General features: G+C 47.5%; 1 protein-coding gene across 1 annotated transcript in view; it reads right to left on the bottom strand.

Annotated features, from left to right (window-relative positions):
* The window catches only part of LOC117517945 (von Willebrand factor D and EGF domain-containing protein-like), a 146,014-nt gene that overhangs the window by 78,591 nt on the left and 51,211 nt on the right, over positions 1–16,212 (bottom strand). Inside the window, 3 exon segments of the mRNA XM_034179073.1 lie at positions 14,711–15,612; positions 15,930–16,068; positions 16,071–16,131. Of these exon segments, the coding sequence (XP_034034964.1) occupies positions 14,711–15,612; positions 15,930–16,068; positions 16,071–16,131 (1,102 nt within the window).

The raw sequence follows: 16,212 nt of genomic DNA, 5'->3' as shown, positions 1-16,212 counted from the left end.
TGTGCGCAACGTTGACAATCCACAGGTCGTTCAACGACCCCTCCCACCTTCCCCTGAAGCATACATAAGCCCTCCAGAGCCGTACGGGGGTTGTGTGGAGACGTGCGCGGACTTTCTTATGCAGTGTTCGCTCGTCTTCGCACAACGTCCCGTCATGTACGCGACTGATGCTAGTAAGGTAGCTTATGTGATTAATCTGCTTCGCGGTAAGGCACGCGCTTGGGCTACAGCGCTCTGGGAGCAAAATTCATGGCTCCTTCAGACATATGATGGGTTTGGGGAGTTCAGAACAGTGTTTGATCACCCAAATAGAGGAGAGACTGCTTCAGCCGTGCTGCTGTCAATGAGACAGGGGCGCCGAAGCGCAGCTGCTTATGCAGTCGACTTCCGCATCGCGGCGGCGAGGTCCGGCTGGAATAGCACTGCCCTCCGTGCCGCCTTCGTAAACGGACTGTCGTTGGTCCTGAAGGAGCTCCTGGTGGCTAAGGATGAACCGCGGGATTTAGACGGGCTTATTGATCTGGTTATACGATTAGACAATCGGTTAGAAGAACGCCGTCGGGAACGAGACGAAGGGCGTGGCCGGGCACGCGCCGTCCCTCTCCCTTCCGGTTCCAACCGAGCTCCGCCCTCCCCACGCTCCACGGCCTCTACGCTCCGTGTGGTTACAGCTCCCCCTGCTGATGAAGCTATGGACATGAGCAGGGCCACATTTAAACCACCGGATAGACAGAGGAGGCTGGTCCGCGGAGCGTGCTTTGTTTGTGGCTCGATAGAGCATCAAGTGAGGGACTGCCCCGAGCGGTTAAACAACCAACGCCCGCCCCTAGAAACTGGGCTAGGGGTGGGCCAAGACATTCACGTGGGACACACCCATATTGCCACACGACTCCCGGTTACAATCCTTTATGAGGATTTAACCCTTCAGGCCCCAGCACTGGTGGACACGGGCTCAGAAGGGAATTTGCTAGACAGCAAATGGGCCAGGCAGGCAGGGCTCCCTCTGGTGGCACTTACTTCACCTGTGCAAGTACGGGCACTAGATGGCTCCCTACTCCCTTTAATCACACATAAGACACCTCCAGTAACTCTGGTGGTGTCAGGGAACCACCGGGAGGAGATCGAGTTTTTTGTGACTCCTGCCACCTCCCGCGTGATTCTAGGGTTCCCCTGGATTTAAAACACAATCCCTGGATTGATTGGCCGTCCGGGGTAGTGTGTTCAGTGGAGCGAGACCTGCCATCGGGTATGTTTAGGTTCCTCGGTTCCTCCCGGTTCCCAGGCTAAGGAGGAGGTCAGAGTCCCGCCCAATCTCGGGACAGTGCCGGTGGAGTACCATGACCTTGTGGACGTGTTCAGCAAGGATCTGGCGCTCACCCTTCCCCCGCACCGCCCGTACGATTGTGCCATTGATTTGGTTCCAGGCGTTGAGTTCCCGTCCAGCAGGCTGTACAACCTCTCACGACCTGAGCGCGAATCAATGGAGACCTACATCCGGGACTTCTAGCTGCCGGGTTGATCCGGAATTCCACCTCCCCGATGGGTGCAGGTTTCTTTTTTGTGGGGAAAAAGGATGGCGGACTACGTCCATGCATTGATTACAGGGGGCTGAACGAAATCATGGTTCGTAACCGATACCCATTGCCCTTATTGGATTCAGTATTCACTCCCCTGCATGGAGCCCAAATGTTCACTAAGCTAGATCTTAGAAATGCGTATCACCTGGTTCGGATCCGGAAGGGAGACGAGTGGAAGACGGCATTTAACACCCCCTTAGGTCATTTTGAGTACCTGGTCATGCCGTTCGGTCTTACAAACCCCCGCGACGTTCCAAGCATTGGTTAATGATGTCTTGTGGGATTTCCTGCACCGATTCGTCTTCGTATATCTGGACGATATACTCATCTTTTTCCGGATCCTGAGACTCATGTCCGGCATGTACGTCAGGTCCTGCAGCGGTTGTAAGGAGAACCGGCTGTTTGTGAAGGGCGAGAAGTGCGAGTTCCACCACACTTCTTTGTCCTTCCTGGGGTTTATCATCTCCCCTAACTCCGTCGCTCCTGATCCGGCCAAGGTCGCGGCGGTGAGAGACTGGCCCCAACCCACCAGCCGTAGGAAGCTGCAACAGTTCCTCGGCTTTGCTAATTTCTACAGGAGGTTCATTAAGGGCTACAGTCAGGTAGTTAGCCCCCTGACAGCCCTGACCTCACCAAAGTCCCCTTCACCTGGTCGGATCGTTGCGATGCCGCGTTCAAGGAGTTGAAACGGCGCTTCTCGTCTGCACCCGTTCTGGTGCAGCCCGATCCTAGTCGCCAGTTAGTGGTTGAAGTGGACGCCTCGGACTCAGGGATAGGAGCTGTGCTTTCCCAGAGCGGGAAGACCGATAAGGTCCTTCACCGTGTGCCTTTTTCCCGCAGGTTGACCCCGGCCGAACGGAACTATGACATCGGTAATCGAGAACTCCTTGCGGTGGAAAGAGGCTCTTGAAGAGTGGAGACTCTGTTGGAGGGAACGTCCGCCATTCACGGTTTTCACTGACCACCGGAACCTGGAGGATATCAGGACCGCCAAGCGGGCTGAACCCCAGGCAAGCCCGCTGGTCACTGTTCTTCGGCCGTTTTGACTTCCGGATCACCTACCGTCCCGGGACCAAAAACCAGAGATCGGATGCCTTGTCCCGGGTACATGAAGATGAAGTCAAAGCGGAGTTGTCGGATCCACCGGAACCCATCATCCCAGAGTCCACTATTGTGGCCACCCTCACCTGGGACGTAGAGAGAACCGTCCGGGAGGCCCTGGCACGAAGCCCGGACCCGGAACTGGGCCGAAGAACAGACTTACGTCCCACCAGAGGCTAGGGCTGCAGTCCTGGACTTCTGTCACGGCTGTAAGCTCTCTGTCATCCAGGGGTGCGAAGAACCGTGGCAGTTGTCCGGCAGCGCTTCTGGGGGCGTCCCTAGAGGCCGACGTCCGGGATTATATCCAGGCCTGCACCACCTGCGCCAGGGCAAGGCTGATCATCGCAGGGCTTCGGGACTGCTCCAGCCGCTGCCCGTGCCTCATCGCCCCTGGTCCCACATCGGCCTGGATTTTGTCACGGGCCTCCCGCCGTCCCAGGGCAACACCACCATCCTCACGATAGTGGACCGATTCTCCAAGGCGGCCCACTTCGTGGCCCTCCCGAAGCTCCCGACAGCCAGGAGACAGCGGACCTCCTGGTCCACCACGTCGTCCGGCTGCATGGGATTCCAACAGACATTGTCTCCGATCGCGGTCCCAGTTCTCCTCGCAAGTCGGAGGAGCTTCTGCCGGGAACTGGGGCCACGGTGAGTCTCTCATCCGGGTATCATCCCCAGACCAACGGCAAGCAGAACGGGCCAATCAGGAGGTGGAACAGGCCCTGTGTTGTGACGGCCGCGCACCCGGCGGCCTGGAGTACTCATTTGGCCTGGATCGAGTATGCCCATAACGCCAGGTGTCGTCAGCCACCGGCCTCTCCCCTTTCGAGGTGTGTCTGGGGTACCAGCCTCCTTTGTTTCCGGTGGTTGAGGGAGAGGTCGTGTGGCCCTCGGTCCAGGCCCACCTGCAGAAGGCCGTCGGGTGTGGCGTGCCGCCCGTTCTGCTTTGCTGAGGGCCCGGATGAGGACGAAGGCCCATGCAGACCGTCGGCGGACCCCGCCCCTACATATCGGCCAGGGCAGGAAGTGTGGTTGTCAACTAAGGACATTCCCCTCCAGTGGTCTCCCCTAAATTGCAGGATCGGTATATCGTCCGTTTAAGATCCTCAAGGTCATCAGTCCAGCGGCAGTGAGGCTTCAGCTTCCGGCCTCACTGCGGATCCATCCCGTTTTCCATGTGTCCCGACTTAAGCCACATCACACTTCACCCCTCTGTACTCCGGTCCGGCACCACCTCCTGCCCGGATCATCGATGGCGAGCCGGCTTGGACTGTGCGCCGGCTTTGGATGTCCGAAGGATGGGCCGGGGCTTCCAGTATTTGGTGGACTGGGAGGGGTACGGCCCCGAAGAACGCTCCTGGGTGAAGAGGAGCTTCATCCTGGACCCGGCCCTCCTGGCCGATTTCTACCGCCGCCACCCGGACAAGCTGGTCGGGCGCCAGGAGGCGCCCATTGAGGGGGGGGTCCTGTTGTGTGGGCCGCTGAAGAGGAGGTACTGCTGGCCCACCACCACCAGAGGGCACCCTGCCTGGAGTGCGGGCTCCAGGCACCAGAGGGCGCTGCATCTCACAGGAGCAGCCGGGGTGACAGCTGTCACCTACGACAGCTGTTACCAATCATCTGATCCGCAGCGGTATATCTGCAAGACGTCATCTCCACTTCTCTGCTGAGATATCGCTCTACCAAGGAGGTAACGATCTCAGCTGACTGTGTTGATTCTCTGACAGGAATATCTATTGCTTGTGTGTGTTGGACAGCAGATATTCTGTTTCTTTTTTCGACGAGAGGTGGAGGTGGCATTCCCACCATACATGTTGCTGGTGCACACGCACCCACATCTAACTGTTTTTGTTCCTCGCCAGCAGTACCAGATCCGACAAGCGGAGGCAGTGGCCACCTGGGTGTCGGGACTTGGCGGCTCCAGTATTCCCGGGGTTCGGTGGCGGAGGAAATCGTGTGGTTCCGGTTCTGCTTTGGACGGACGTCTCTTATCTTTGAGCCTGCCCACACGTCACCCTTGTAATTGACTGACTGTTAAATTTCACATTCGCCGTGTTGGTTGTGTTTTTTCACAACAGTAAAGTGTTGTTATTGACTTCCTTCATTGTCCGTTCATTTGCGCCCCTGTTGTGGGTCCGTGTTCCTACACTTTCACACAGTATGTATTGTATCATATTGTAGCATATTGTATCATATTGTAGCATATGTATCGTATCGTATCATATCGTATTGCATCATATCGTATCATATCTATCGTATTGCATTGTATCGTATCATATCTATCGTATTGCATCGTATCATATCATATCTATCGTATCGTATCGTATTGTAATTTGTGCTCCCTGTACAAACACTTTGCACATTTTGTGACAATATCACAAACCAATAGTTTAATGTATTTAGTGCTGCTGAATCACGACATGTTGTGAGACTGAGTGTTTTTTTGCTTGTTAATATTAAAAACTCTTCCAGTTGATCAACAGATCATTTCCGGACCTGTTTCATCTCTCAGAGCACACAATTCCTCAGTGCCCAGGGGCATTCTGGGAAGCTTTCAGTTGCTGTGAATGCTTCAGAAAACAGATTTTTGCCTCCAGGACAGAGTCCCGGAGTCCTTTTAATGTATCATGAGCAACACGTGTCCCTGTCCACCACAAACACGCCAAATAGTTTGGGCACTCGTCAGGGTCCGACAAAAGTTTTGGTCATCTTCAAAACAACTGGCGCTCAACTTCACTGGTCACAGCTGCCTGTCACATGGCGCACACGCCACGCCGTCTGTGTGAGAGGCTGAAAAGCACCAGGACGCTCACAAACTCCAAAATCCATGATAAAAAATGTAAAAAAAAAAGAAAAAAAGACCAAGTTGATAAAACACAGACCAGGAAGCAGCAAGACCAACGCCCACAGGAAGTGCTTCTGGTTTACACCTAAAAAAACACTTTTAAATGCCACTGATCTCCACGTACAATCAGCAGTAACACACAACGCACACGCCGTCCATGTGAGTGGCACAAGGAGGAGGTTTAGAGGACAGACAGCGCAAACAACGAACAACAACCACCTCTGATTCACAACCAACCATCAGAACTGCAGCATGTCAGTCTTCATCCAACCAACCAGGGGGTCAGTAAAGCATTTCTCAATGTGAAACTTTGTGAATTATATCTCAGTCAGTATTTGGAGGGTCTTGGTTTTCCAGAACTAGGATCCAGGCTTCCATCCAGTGACACCCTGAAGTTTCTGCATGCGTGGAATGTGGTGAAACTTGTTGCCAGGTTTCAGTTCGACAGTTAGCATTTACATAGTTTGGGTTTGCAGATGTGTTTCTTACATTCTTGGACTTACAAAGTCCTGAGCGTTGATGCTTCACAGACCTGACAACACCATCGTAGATCGTCAACACTTTGGCGTGACTGAGCAGGGAACCGTATTGTCCCACCTGGAACAGGAAGGGGAGGACTTAGACTGGCTTCTGGTGCACAGTTTAATTTTTCAACTGTGTTTCCTGTCTGACAAACAATGAAAACAAATATCTTTGCATTTGGGCCGTCTGTGGGGGATTCTGGGATAATTACGATATTTCCGAGAAATAAATTCAGATTAGCTACATAGTTCAAGAGGTCCTTGCGACTTAAGTACCGAAAATATCACAAACGTCAATTATTATCAATTATTTATTATCTATCCTACCATCCATCCATCCAGCCAGCCATCCATCCTCTCTACCCACTTACATCCAATTAGGGCACGGGGCATTTATTATTATCATTATTGTTATAATTATTATTAACTATTTTCAGGACTTTCCCAGGAATCACACTGTACAAAATAAATAATAAAAGTACAGTACAAAAAAAGTTCTCATATTTATTGTGTTTGCAAAACTGTGGCTCAGCAAATCCATGTTCAATCTGCATCAAATAGCTTCCTAAATATTGTCCAGTGCATGTTTAATGGCCCATCTTGCTTATTTTTGGAATTTAAAAGTCCTTTTGGCACACAACCACAGGCTGGGGGCTTCCTGGAAAAAAAAAAAAAAAAATTCTCTTCAGCTCTCCATATGTGTCCATCTGATGATTCCTTTTGTTCAAACTGTGTCAAATAACACCCAATAAGTTGTCCAACACATTTATTTGGTCCATCTTCTTATTTTGGAATTTAAGTCTTATGTTAAGTAACAGCGCAGGCTGTGGTGTGCACATATGCTAATGAGGTCCTTTCTGTTTTAAAAATGCTGTGTTCAAAATCGAGTTCCTATGCAGAAAAAGGTGCAACTTATTTCAAGAGGCATTTTTTGACAGGTGTGACTTCAACTCCGAAAAATACAGTATTGTTGAACGTTATCTGGCGCTTGTCTGAGGTGTCCAATGATCTTGTGGACATCAACACAGATTAAAATGCGCTGCAGGGGCATTACCGTGATCTCCCACCGTGCGTAGGTTTATCGTCCATTGTGAAGTCTTCGGTGTGGATGGCCGTGTTGCTCAGGGGTGGAACGCTGCAGTCCAAAGCCTTGGAGCTCAGGTACGAGGCTTAGTCCTTTGTTTCTCTGCTGGAACCCAAATTCCATTCACATACTGTGGAGACAGATTAAAGAAAAAAATTGTGTTTGTCTGATTAAGAACTTTGATCAGTATGGACCTTAAGACCCAAACAAGATAACCATCACTGTCAAGATGTAACTGGTCTGAATGTAAACGACTTCAGTAAAACCCAAAGCAGTTCAATTTCTATTGTGTCAATAATTCTTCTAAAAACACTTCAGTCATCAGTTATAGAAATGTCCTGACCTTTGACCTTGCCATGGCTCACCTTCAGTCTTGTAGCATGACAGCTGAGGTTGGGTGAGGTCAATGAAACCAAGACCGAAGACCTCGAACCCTGCGGCAGTCAAAGACTCGGAGGTCACACAGTCCACTGTTCTCCAGATCTGTCAGCTTTGCTGGCTGGCCTATCAAGAACCACAAGACAACGTTAATTTCTCCAGCCAGTCAAAATACTGAACATTTTTTGTTCTTCTTTCAGCTGCTACCATTAGGGGGCGCCACTGCAGACCACGTGTCTCCATTTCACCATGTCCTCTGTATCTTCCTCTGTCTCACCAACCACCTGCATGTCCTCCCTCAGCACATCCATAAACCTCCCCTTTGTCCTTCCTCTGCTCCTCCTGCCTGGTGGCTCCATCCTCAACATCCCTCTCCCTATATAGTCCACATCCCTCCTTTGCAAATTTAGAAATCTCAAAAATGCGACACCGTTTAATTTATTTTAAAAATTCAAGACCAATCAGGTGACAGCTGTCATTATGTAGTAATCATGAATTATTTCCACCCAAGTTCATTGTGGAAACTTTGCAGATTGTCCTTCCAAAATGTAAGCAATTAGGTGTTATTTCCACTTTAGGGCTGAACCGTTGCATTGACCTAATCAATTACATCGGCTTACGAAAGTATGTCAAACGTAAACGGTGTTGCCACAGTAACTTTATAAAGTTACTTTATAGTTACATTTTATACTTGCCTCTACTGGTGGTTGGCTCTCACCGCGGTATTGTATCACTTCCTGTTCCGGAGCACAGCGGTGTTTTGTTGTATCTGTTAGCTGGTTTAATCTGCGCAGTTAGATTGAGCTAGTTAACTAGATAACGATTTGTTTCACAGTGTAATCTTCACGTGCCTTAACTAAAGCACTCCCTCTGCTGAATCACCTCTAAATTATTTACACATTATTCACTGTGTGTTTTTAGGAATCCGCTAGCTTAGCGCAGCTACTAGCTCTTAGCCGGTTTAGCATGGTGGCTTCTCCGTCTCTCCCGCACTTTTCTGCTCTGGGTGTGAAATGTTTAGTTATTCCTCGGCCTCCTTTAGCAGTAATGGTACTTGTAATAAGTGTAGATTATTCGTAGCTTTGGAGGCCAGGCTGGGCGAATTGGAGACTCGGCTCCGCACCGTGGAAAATTCTACAGCTAGCCAGGCCCCTGTAGTCGGTGCGGACCAAGGTAGCTTAGCTGCCGTTAGTTTCCCTCTGGCAGATCCCGAGCAGCCGGGAAAGCAGGCTGACTGGGTGACTGTGAGGAGGAAGCGTAGCCCTAAACAGAAGCCCCGTGTACACCGCCAACCCGTTCACATTTCTAACTGTTTTTCCCCAACTCGCGACACACCCCCGAGGATCAAACTCTGGTTATTGCGACTCTGTTTTGAGAAATGTGAAGTTAGCGACACCAGCAACCATAGTCAAATGTCTTCCGGGGGCCAGAGCAGGCAACATTGAAGGAAATTGAAACTGCTGGCTAAGTGTAAGCGTAAATTTGGTAAGACTGTAATTCACGTCGGCAGTAATGACACCGGTTACGCCAATTGGAGGTCACTAAATTAACATTGAATCGGTGTGTAACTTGTGCCAAAACAATGTCGGACTCTGTAGTTTTCTCTGGGCCCCTCCCAATCGGACCGGGAGTGACATGTTTAAGGCCGCATGTTCTCCTTGAATTGCTGGCTGTCTGAGTGGTGTCCAAAAATGAGGTGGGCTCATAGATAATTGGCAAAGCTTCTGGGGAAAACCTGTCTTGTTTGGAGAGACGGCATCCATCCAACTTTGGATGGAGCAGCTCTCATTTCTAGAAATCTGGCCAATTTTCTTAAATCCTCCAAACCACCGTGACTATCCAGGGTTGGGACCAGGAAGCAGAGTTGTAGTCTTACACACCTCTCTGCAGCTTCTCTCCCCTGCCATCCCCTCATTACCCCATCCCCGTAGAGACGGTGCCTGCTCCCAGACCACCAATAACCAGCAAAAATCTATTTAAGCATAAAAATTCAAAAAGAAAAATAATATAGCACCTTCAACTGCACCACAGACTAAAACAGTTAATGTGGTCTATTAAACATTAGGTCTCTCTATTCGTAAGTCCTGTTAGTAAATGATATAATAATTGATCAACATATTGATTTATTCTGCCTTAGCAGAAACCCTGGTTACAGCAGGATGAATATGTTAGTTAAATGAGTCAACACCCCCAAGTCACACTAACTGCCAGAATGCTCGTAGCACGGGCCGAGGCGGAGGATTAGCAGCAATCTTCCATTCCAGCTTATTATTAATCAAAAACCCAGACAGAGCTTTAATTCATTTGAAAGCTTGACTCTTAGTCTTGTCCATCCAAATGGAAGTCCCAAAAACCAGTTTTATTTGTTATTATCTATCGTCCACCTGGTCGTTACTGTGAGTTTCTCTGTGAATTTTCAGACCTTTTGTCTGACTTAGTGCTTAGCTCAGATAAGATAATTATAGTGGCCGATTTTAACATCCACACAGATGCTGAGAATGACAGCCTCAACACTGCATTTAATCTATTATTAGACTCAATTGGCTTTGCTCAAAATGTAAATGAGTCCACCCACCACTTTAATCATATCTTAGATCTTGTTGACTTATGTATGGAAATTGAAGATTTAACAGTATTCCCTGAAAGCTCCCTTCTGTCTGATCATTTCTTAATAACATTACATTTACTCTGATGGACTACCCAGCAGTGGGGAATAAGTTTCATTACACTAGAAGTCTTCAGAAAGCACTGTAACTAGGTTTAAGGATATGATTCCTTCTTTAGTTCTCTAATGCCATATACCAACACAGTGCAGAGTAGCTACCTAAACTCTGTAGTGAGATGGAGTATCTCGTCAGTAGTTTACATCCTCATTGAAGACAACTTTGGATGCTGTAGCGTCCTCTGAAAAAGAGAGCTTTAAATCAGAAGTGCCTGACTCTGTGGGTATACTCACAAACTCGCAGCTTAAAGCAGATAACCCGTAAGTTGGAGAGGAAATGGCATCTCACTAATTTAGAAGATCTTCACTTAGCCTGGAAAAAGAGTCTGTTTCTCTATAAAAAAAAAAGCCCTCCGTAAAGCTAGGACATCTTACTACTCATCACTAATTGAAGAAAATAAGAACAACCCCAGGTGTTTCTTTTCAGCACCTGTAGCCAGGCTGACAAAGAGTCAGAGCTCTATTGAGCCGAGTATTCCTTTAACTTTAACTATACTGACTTCATGACTTTCTTTGCTAATAAAATTTTAACTATTACAGAAAAAATTACTCATAAACCATACCCAAAGACGTATCGTTATCTTTGGCTGCATTCAGTGATGCCGGTATTTGGTTAGACTCTTTCTCTCCGATTGTTCTGTCTGAGGTTATTTTCATTAGTTACTTCATCCAAACCATCAACATGTCTATTAGACCCCATTCCTACCAGGCTGCTCAAGGAAGCCCTACCATTATTTATGCTTCGATCTTAAATATGATCATCTATCTTTATTAGTTGGCTATGTACCACAGGCTTTTAAGGTGGCAGTAATTAAACCATTACTTAAAAAGCCATCACTTGACCCAGCTATCTTAGCTAATTATAGGCCAATCTCCAACCTTCCTTTTCTCTCAAAAATTCTTGAAAGGATAGTTGTAAACAGCTAACTGATCATCTGCAGAGGAATGGTCTATTTGAAGAGTTTCAGTCAGGTTTTAGAATTCATCATAGTACAGAAACAGCATTAGTGAAGGTTACGAATGATCTTCTTATGGCCTCAGAAAGTGGACTCATCTCTGTGCTTGTTCTGTTAGACCTCAGTGCTGCTTTTGATACTGTTGACCATAAAATTTTATTACAGAGATTAGAGCATGCCATAGGTATTAAAGGCACTGCGCTGCAGTGGTTTGAATCATATTTATCTAATAGATTACAATTTGTTCATGTAAATGGGGAATCTTCTTCACAGACTAAGGTTAATTATGGAGTTCACAAGGTTCTGTGCTAGGACCAATTTTATTCACTTTATACGTGCTTCCCTTAGGCAGTATTATTAGACGGCATTGCTTAAATTTCATTGTTACGCAGATGATACCCAGCTTTATCTATCCATGAAGCCAGAGGACACACACCAATTAGCTAAACTGCAGGATTGTCTTACAGACATAAAGACATGGATGACCTCTAATTTCCTGCTTTAAACTCAGATAAACTGAAGTTATTGTACTTGGCCCCACAAATCTTAGAAACATGGTGTCTAACCAGATCCTTACTCTGGATGGCATTACCCTGACCTCTAGTAATACTGTGAGAAATCTTGGAGTCATTTTGATCAGGATATGTCATTCAATGCGCATATTAAACAAATATGTAGGACTGCTTTTTTGCATTTACGCAATATCTCTAAAATTAGAAAGGTCTTGTCTCAGAGTGATGCTGAAAAACTAATTCATGCATTTATTTCCTCTAGGCTGGACTATTGTAATTCATTATTATCAGGTTGTCCTAAAAGTTCCTGAAAAGCCTTCATTTAATTCAAAATGCGGCAGCTAGAGTACTGACAGGGACTAGAAGGAGAGAGCATATCTCACCCATATTGGCCTCTCTTCATTGGCTTCCTGTTAATTCTAGAATAGAATTTAAAATTCTTCTTCTTACTTATAAGGTTTTGAATAATCAGGTCCCATCTTATCTTAGGGACCTCATAGTACCATATCACCCAATAGAGCGCTTCGCTCTCAGACTACAGGCTTACTTGTAGTTCCTAGGGTTTGTAAGAGTAGAATGGGAGGCAGAGCCTTCAGCTTTCAGGCTCCTCTCCTGTGGAACCAGCTCCCAATTCAGATCAGGAGACAGACACCCTCTCTACTTTTAAGATTAGGCTTAAAACTTTCCTTTTTGCTAAAGCTTATAGTTAGGGCTGGATCAGGTGACCCTGAACCATCCCTTAGTTATGCTGCTATAGACTTAGACTGCTGGGGGGTTCCCATGATGCACTGAGTGTTTCTTTCTCTTTTGCTCTGTATGCACCGCTCTGCATTTAATCATTAGTGATTGATCTCTGCTCCCCTCCACAGCATGTCTTTTTCCTGGTTCTCTCCCTCAGCCCCAACCAGTCCCAGCAGAAGACTGCCCCTCCCTGGGCCTGGTTCTGCTGGAGGTTTCTTCCTGTTAAAAGGGAGTTTTTCCTTCCCACTGTCGCCAAGTGCTTGCTCACAGGGGGTCGTTTTGACCGTTGGGGTTTTTACGTAATTATTCTAGGGCTTTTGCCTTACAATATAAAGCGCCTTGGGGCAACTGTTTGTTGTGATTTGGCGCTATATAAATAAAATTGATTGATTGGTTGATACAGTTACTTTATACAGTTACTTCAAGAGCAGCTGTGGACAACTTGCCGAATGTAACTAATAAAGTAACTAGTAAACTAACTTGTTTATTTTTAAGATTGAATATCTATTAGTTACTATGCCGATTACTCATCTTAAGTTTAACCAAGTTAGATTACTAGTTACCTTATTAGTTACATTACTTATTAGTTACAAGTTGTCGGCAGCTGCTAATAAAGTAACTGTGTAAAGTAACTAAAAAAGTAACTAATAAAGTAATGTTTCAAGGTAACTGTGGCAACACTGAACATAAACAGTCTACCACAGCAGCACATCGACTATCTTCGAACATCTTAAACATCTCCAAACTCAAAACCACAAGAGAGGTGAAAGTTTTATTACGTGAGTTTTCTCTCCCAGTTGGACATGTCTGGAAGACCTCCCCAGAGAGACCACCAGGGGGCATCCTCACCAGATACCTAAATCACCTCTGTTACGAAGAAGCAGCGGCTGTACTCTGAGTCCATCCCAGAGACTCGAGCTCCTCATGCTATCCTCACCTATGGTTATGACCAAAAGGTCACAGATACAAGCGACGGGAATGAGTTTCCTGCGTCGGGTATCTGGTCCGACACTCCTGGACAGGCTGTGCTTCAGAGTGCTGCAGAACTTAAATACAATGGATGTATTTACACAATTGAATTGAAGTTGACCACAAAACATCTTGAGTTCATACTGTCTGCAATAAAACAAAAGTCAAAGTAAATTTTAAGAATCAGTGTTGTTTGTTTTTATAATTTACTGTCACAACTTTCTCTGGTTTCATGTTGTAAAAGATTAACCCAAATGGTAAATGGGTTAATCTGCACAGATGGAACCTATCCTGCGGGCTATGTTCTCGACGCCTGGGAGAAGTGGCGCGTCGCGTGCTTGGCACCACTTTCCATGGAAGATGTTGAGGATTTATTCTTATTTGCTTTTATGGCAGGAGGGCTTTTGCTGATGAGGCGCTGCCCTGACCTACCGGAAAATTGGCAAGACGGCTGCTACCAAAGCCATACCCCATACCTGTCCGTCATGATTAATGAAGTGGGCAAGGGGGTACAATCTCAGACCACGTTAACTCTTGAACTTAAACGCAAATTGGAAATCATTTCAGAGCAAATGTCTGCCTTGCAAAAGAACTGATGTTGGAGACCAGTGAATATTCACAGTTGGATCTGGACAGTTAAAGAGAGGCCATATTGGAACTCTGTGCTTCTCTGCTTAACCCAAACATGGCAGCCTTATCAGCTACCAAAGGTTAAACTGCCCCGTTTGTTTTCCTCCAGAAGAATTTTCAAAGGCCTTGGTGAAGCATCTGGCTCCCCTTCATTTGCCCTCCCCTACAGTCTGTGGTTGTCAAGGCCACTCCAGACTCTACGCATACACGTACAGAGACTGACATGAACTCATCTGCACAGATGACGCACGCTCCCCACCCCTACCCCCTCCCCTGTGTTTCTACTTCCCCCCAGCCTCCACTCTGCCACTCCCTCCGAGATCAGCTGCGCGGTGGAAATGCTGCTGCAGCCCCTACACACTCATTGCCTCAATTCGGATGACGGACTGTTTCAAAGCTTAGTGTGCAATAAACAAATCAAATGTATATGTGCGGTTGTTTAATTCTGATGTGTGCCATTATTATGTTCAACTAGTAATAACTGTGGATTAATTGCTGTAATTTTGTTTGAGGTAATTGGGTGTGAAGATGACTTGCCCTTTTAGGGATCAATAAAGTTGTTTGAATCTTGAAGTGAATAGATGATCACCACCCCAAAAATTAGACAGATGAATGGATGAACCAATAATTGTTTCACTTTCTAAGACTGTCATGATCCCACTCGGGACACTCACTGATGGGCCGGCTGCAGTCGTAGAGGCTGAACCCCGGGTGGCACCGGCAGCCCCACTCTGTGCACCGCCCATTCCCACTGCAGAAGTTGGGACATCGCAGTGCCATCACCACCTGCCCTGGTCGTGCTTCACCAGACACTCCGAGGACTCGCTGGGTCCGGTTTTCCAACAGCCTCCGTTCACATTCGTTCTCCAGGTACGGCAGCAGCGCCTTCTCCCAGCCCAGGTCATCCTTCAGCTGCAGGTCCAGGGTGCAGAGATCCACAGCTTCATCCAGACGGCGCCCCAGCAACTCCCGGCACGATGCCCCAACAGTGGAGTTGGCCAGAGCTAAATGGCACACCTCCAGAGCTGTGGCTGATGTCAGACCACTTGGAGTGGGCCACCTGGGACGGACCTCAGGTCGGCTTTCTGCAAGATGATCCTCTGGGAAGAAGTAGGCAAAATTCTCCAGATCAGTCTGACTGAGGCTTTGTGAAGTGAAGACAGGTTTAAATTCAAACAATGTCTGTTGCCTTGATCTGCCAGTGGACAGAAAGTCCCTGAAGTCACTGTCCAGTTCATCATCATCATCATCATCATCATGATCATCATCATAGTCCTCATCATGTTCATCTGTTGTCTCCAGAGGAGGAGCGCTGAATGCAGACATGTCCAGGACCCTGAACGTTTGCCCTGGACCCCTGCTGTGTTCCAGAGTTGTGTCAGTAGAAGGAAACACAGATGTGTCATCAACATCTTCATACGTGACGCAGGATGACTCCGTGGCATACATGTTCTTATTCCCTCTGTCGCCATGGTGATGAGTACTGTATCCCGCTCGGCACCGACAGAACGGCCTCCGGACCACCTGAGCGGTTTTAGGAGGCGTGGCATCAAATAAACTCTCACCAGGAGGGAGCCTAACAAACAAACAAACACAAAGCACAGACACAAATAAAACAACAACAATTATTAGTGTTATTCAGGCTGCTTTTCACTCAGTCAGGTAACTTAACTATGTTGCCATATTTATTGTTATTGTTCGTATTGTTCTAATCTTTATTTTTAAAATACCTCTTAATTTGCTTGGCCCCCCCCCTCCCCCGCTCCACATGGTGTTAAACATAGTATTGACTATCGAGTGTTCTCCTGGGTATCGGTGTCGAGTTTGAATTTCTCATATGTTCGCTGAACGTTACGGTGACTCGAACATGCGGACGTGTCGTTGCTGACTGACCTCCAGTCCTCTATGAAGTGATGCAGGTTGTCTGCGTGGAAGGATCTGCCGTCAGCGCCGAGGAAATCGTTGTTGATGTTGTGATCGAAGGTGCCGCAGAGACCCTGCGTGCTGCCGTAGTCGACACTGGGCGCGCGGATGACAGGCTCATCCCCCAGTCGCTGACATCGGCCCTAACAAAGGCCCCGGAGGGAAAGATCAGCTACAGGAAGAGAGTCACATCCAGCAGCTCATTAACACACTTCTTCAAACCTAGAACCTGAAAGAACCCAACATTCATGCA

This window comes from Thalassophryne amazonica, chromosome 1 (assembly GCF_902500255.1).
Source record: "Thalassophryne amazonica chromosome 1, fThaAma1.1, whole genome shotgun sequence".
Classification (NCBI taxonomy): domain Eukaryota; kingdom Metazoa; phylum Chordata; class Actinopteri; order Batrachoidiformes; family Batrachoididae; genus Thalassophryne; species Thalassophryne amazonica.
The sequence above is the reverse complement of the archived record's forward strand: the minus strand, read 5'-3'. Positions and strand labels throughout refer to the sequence as shown.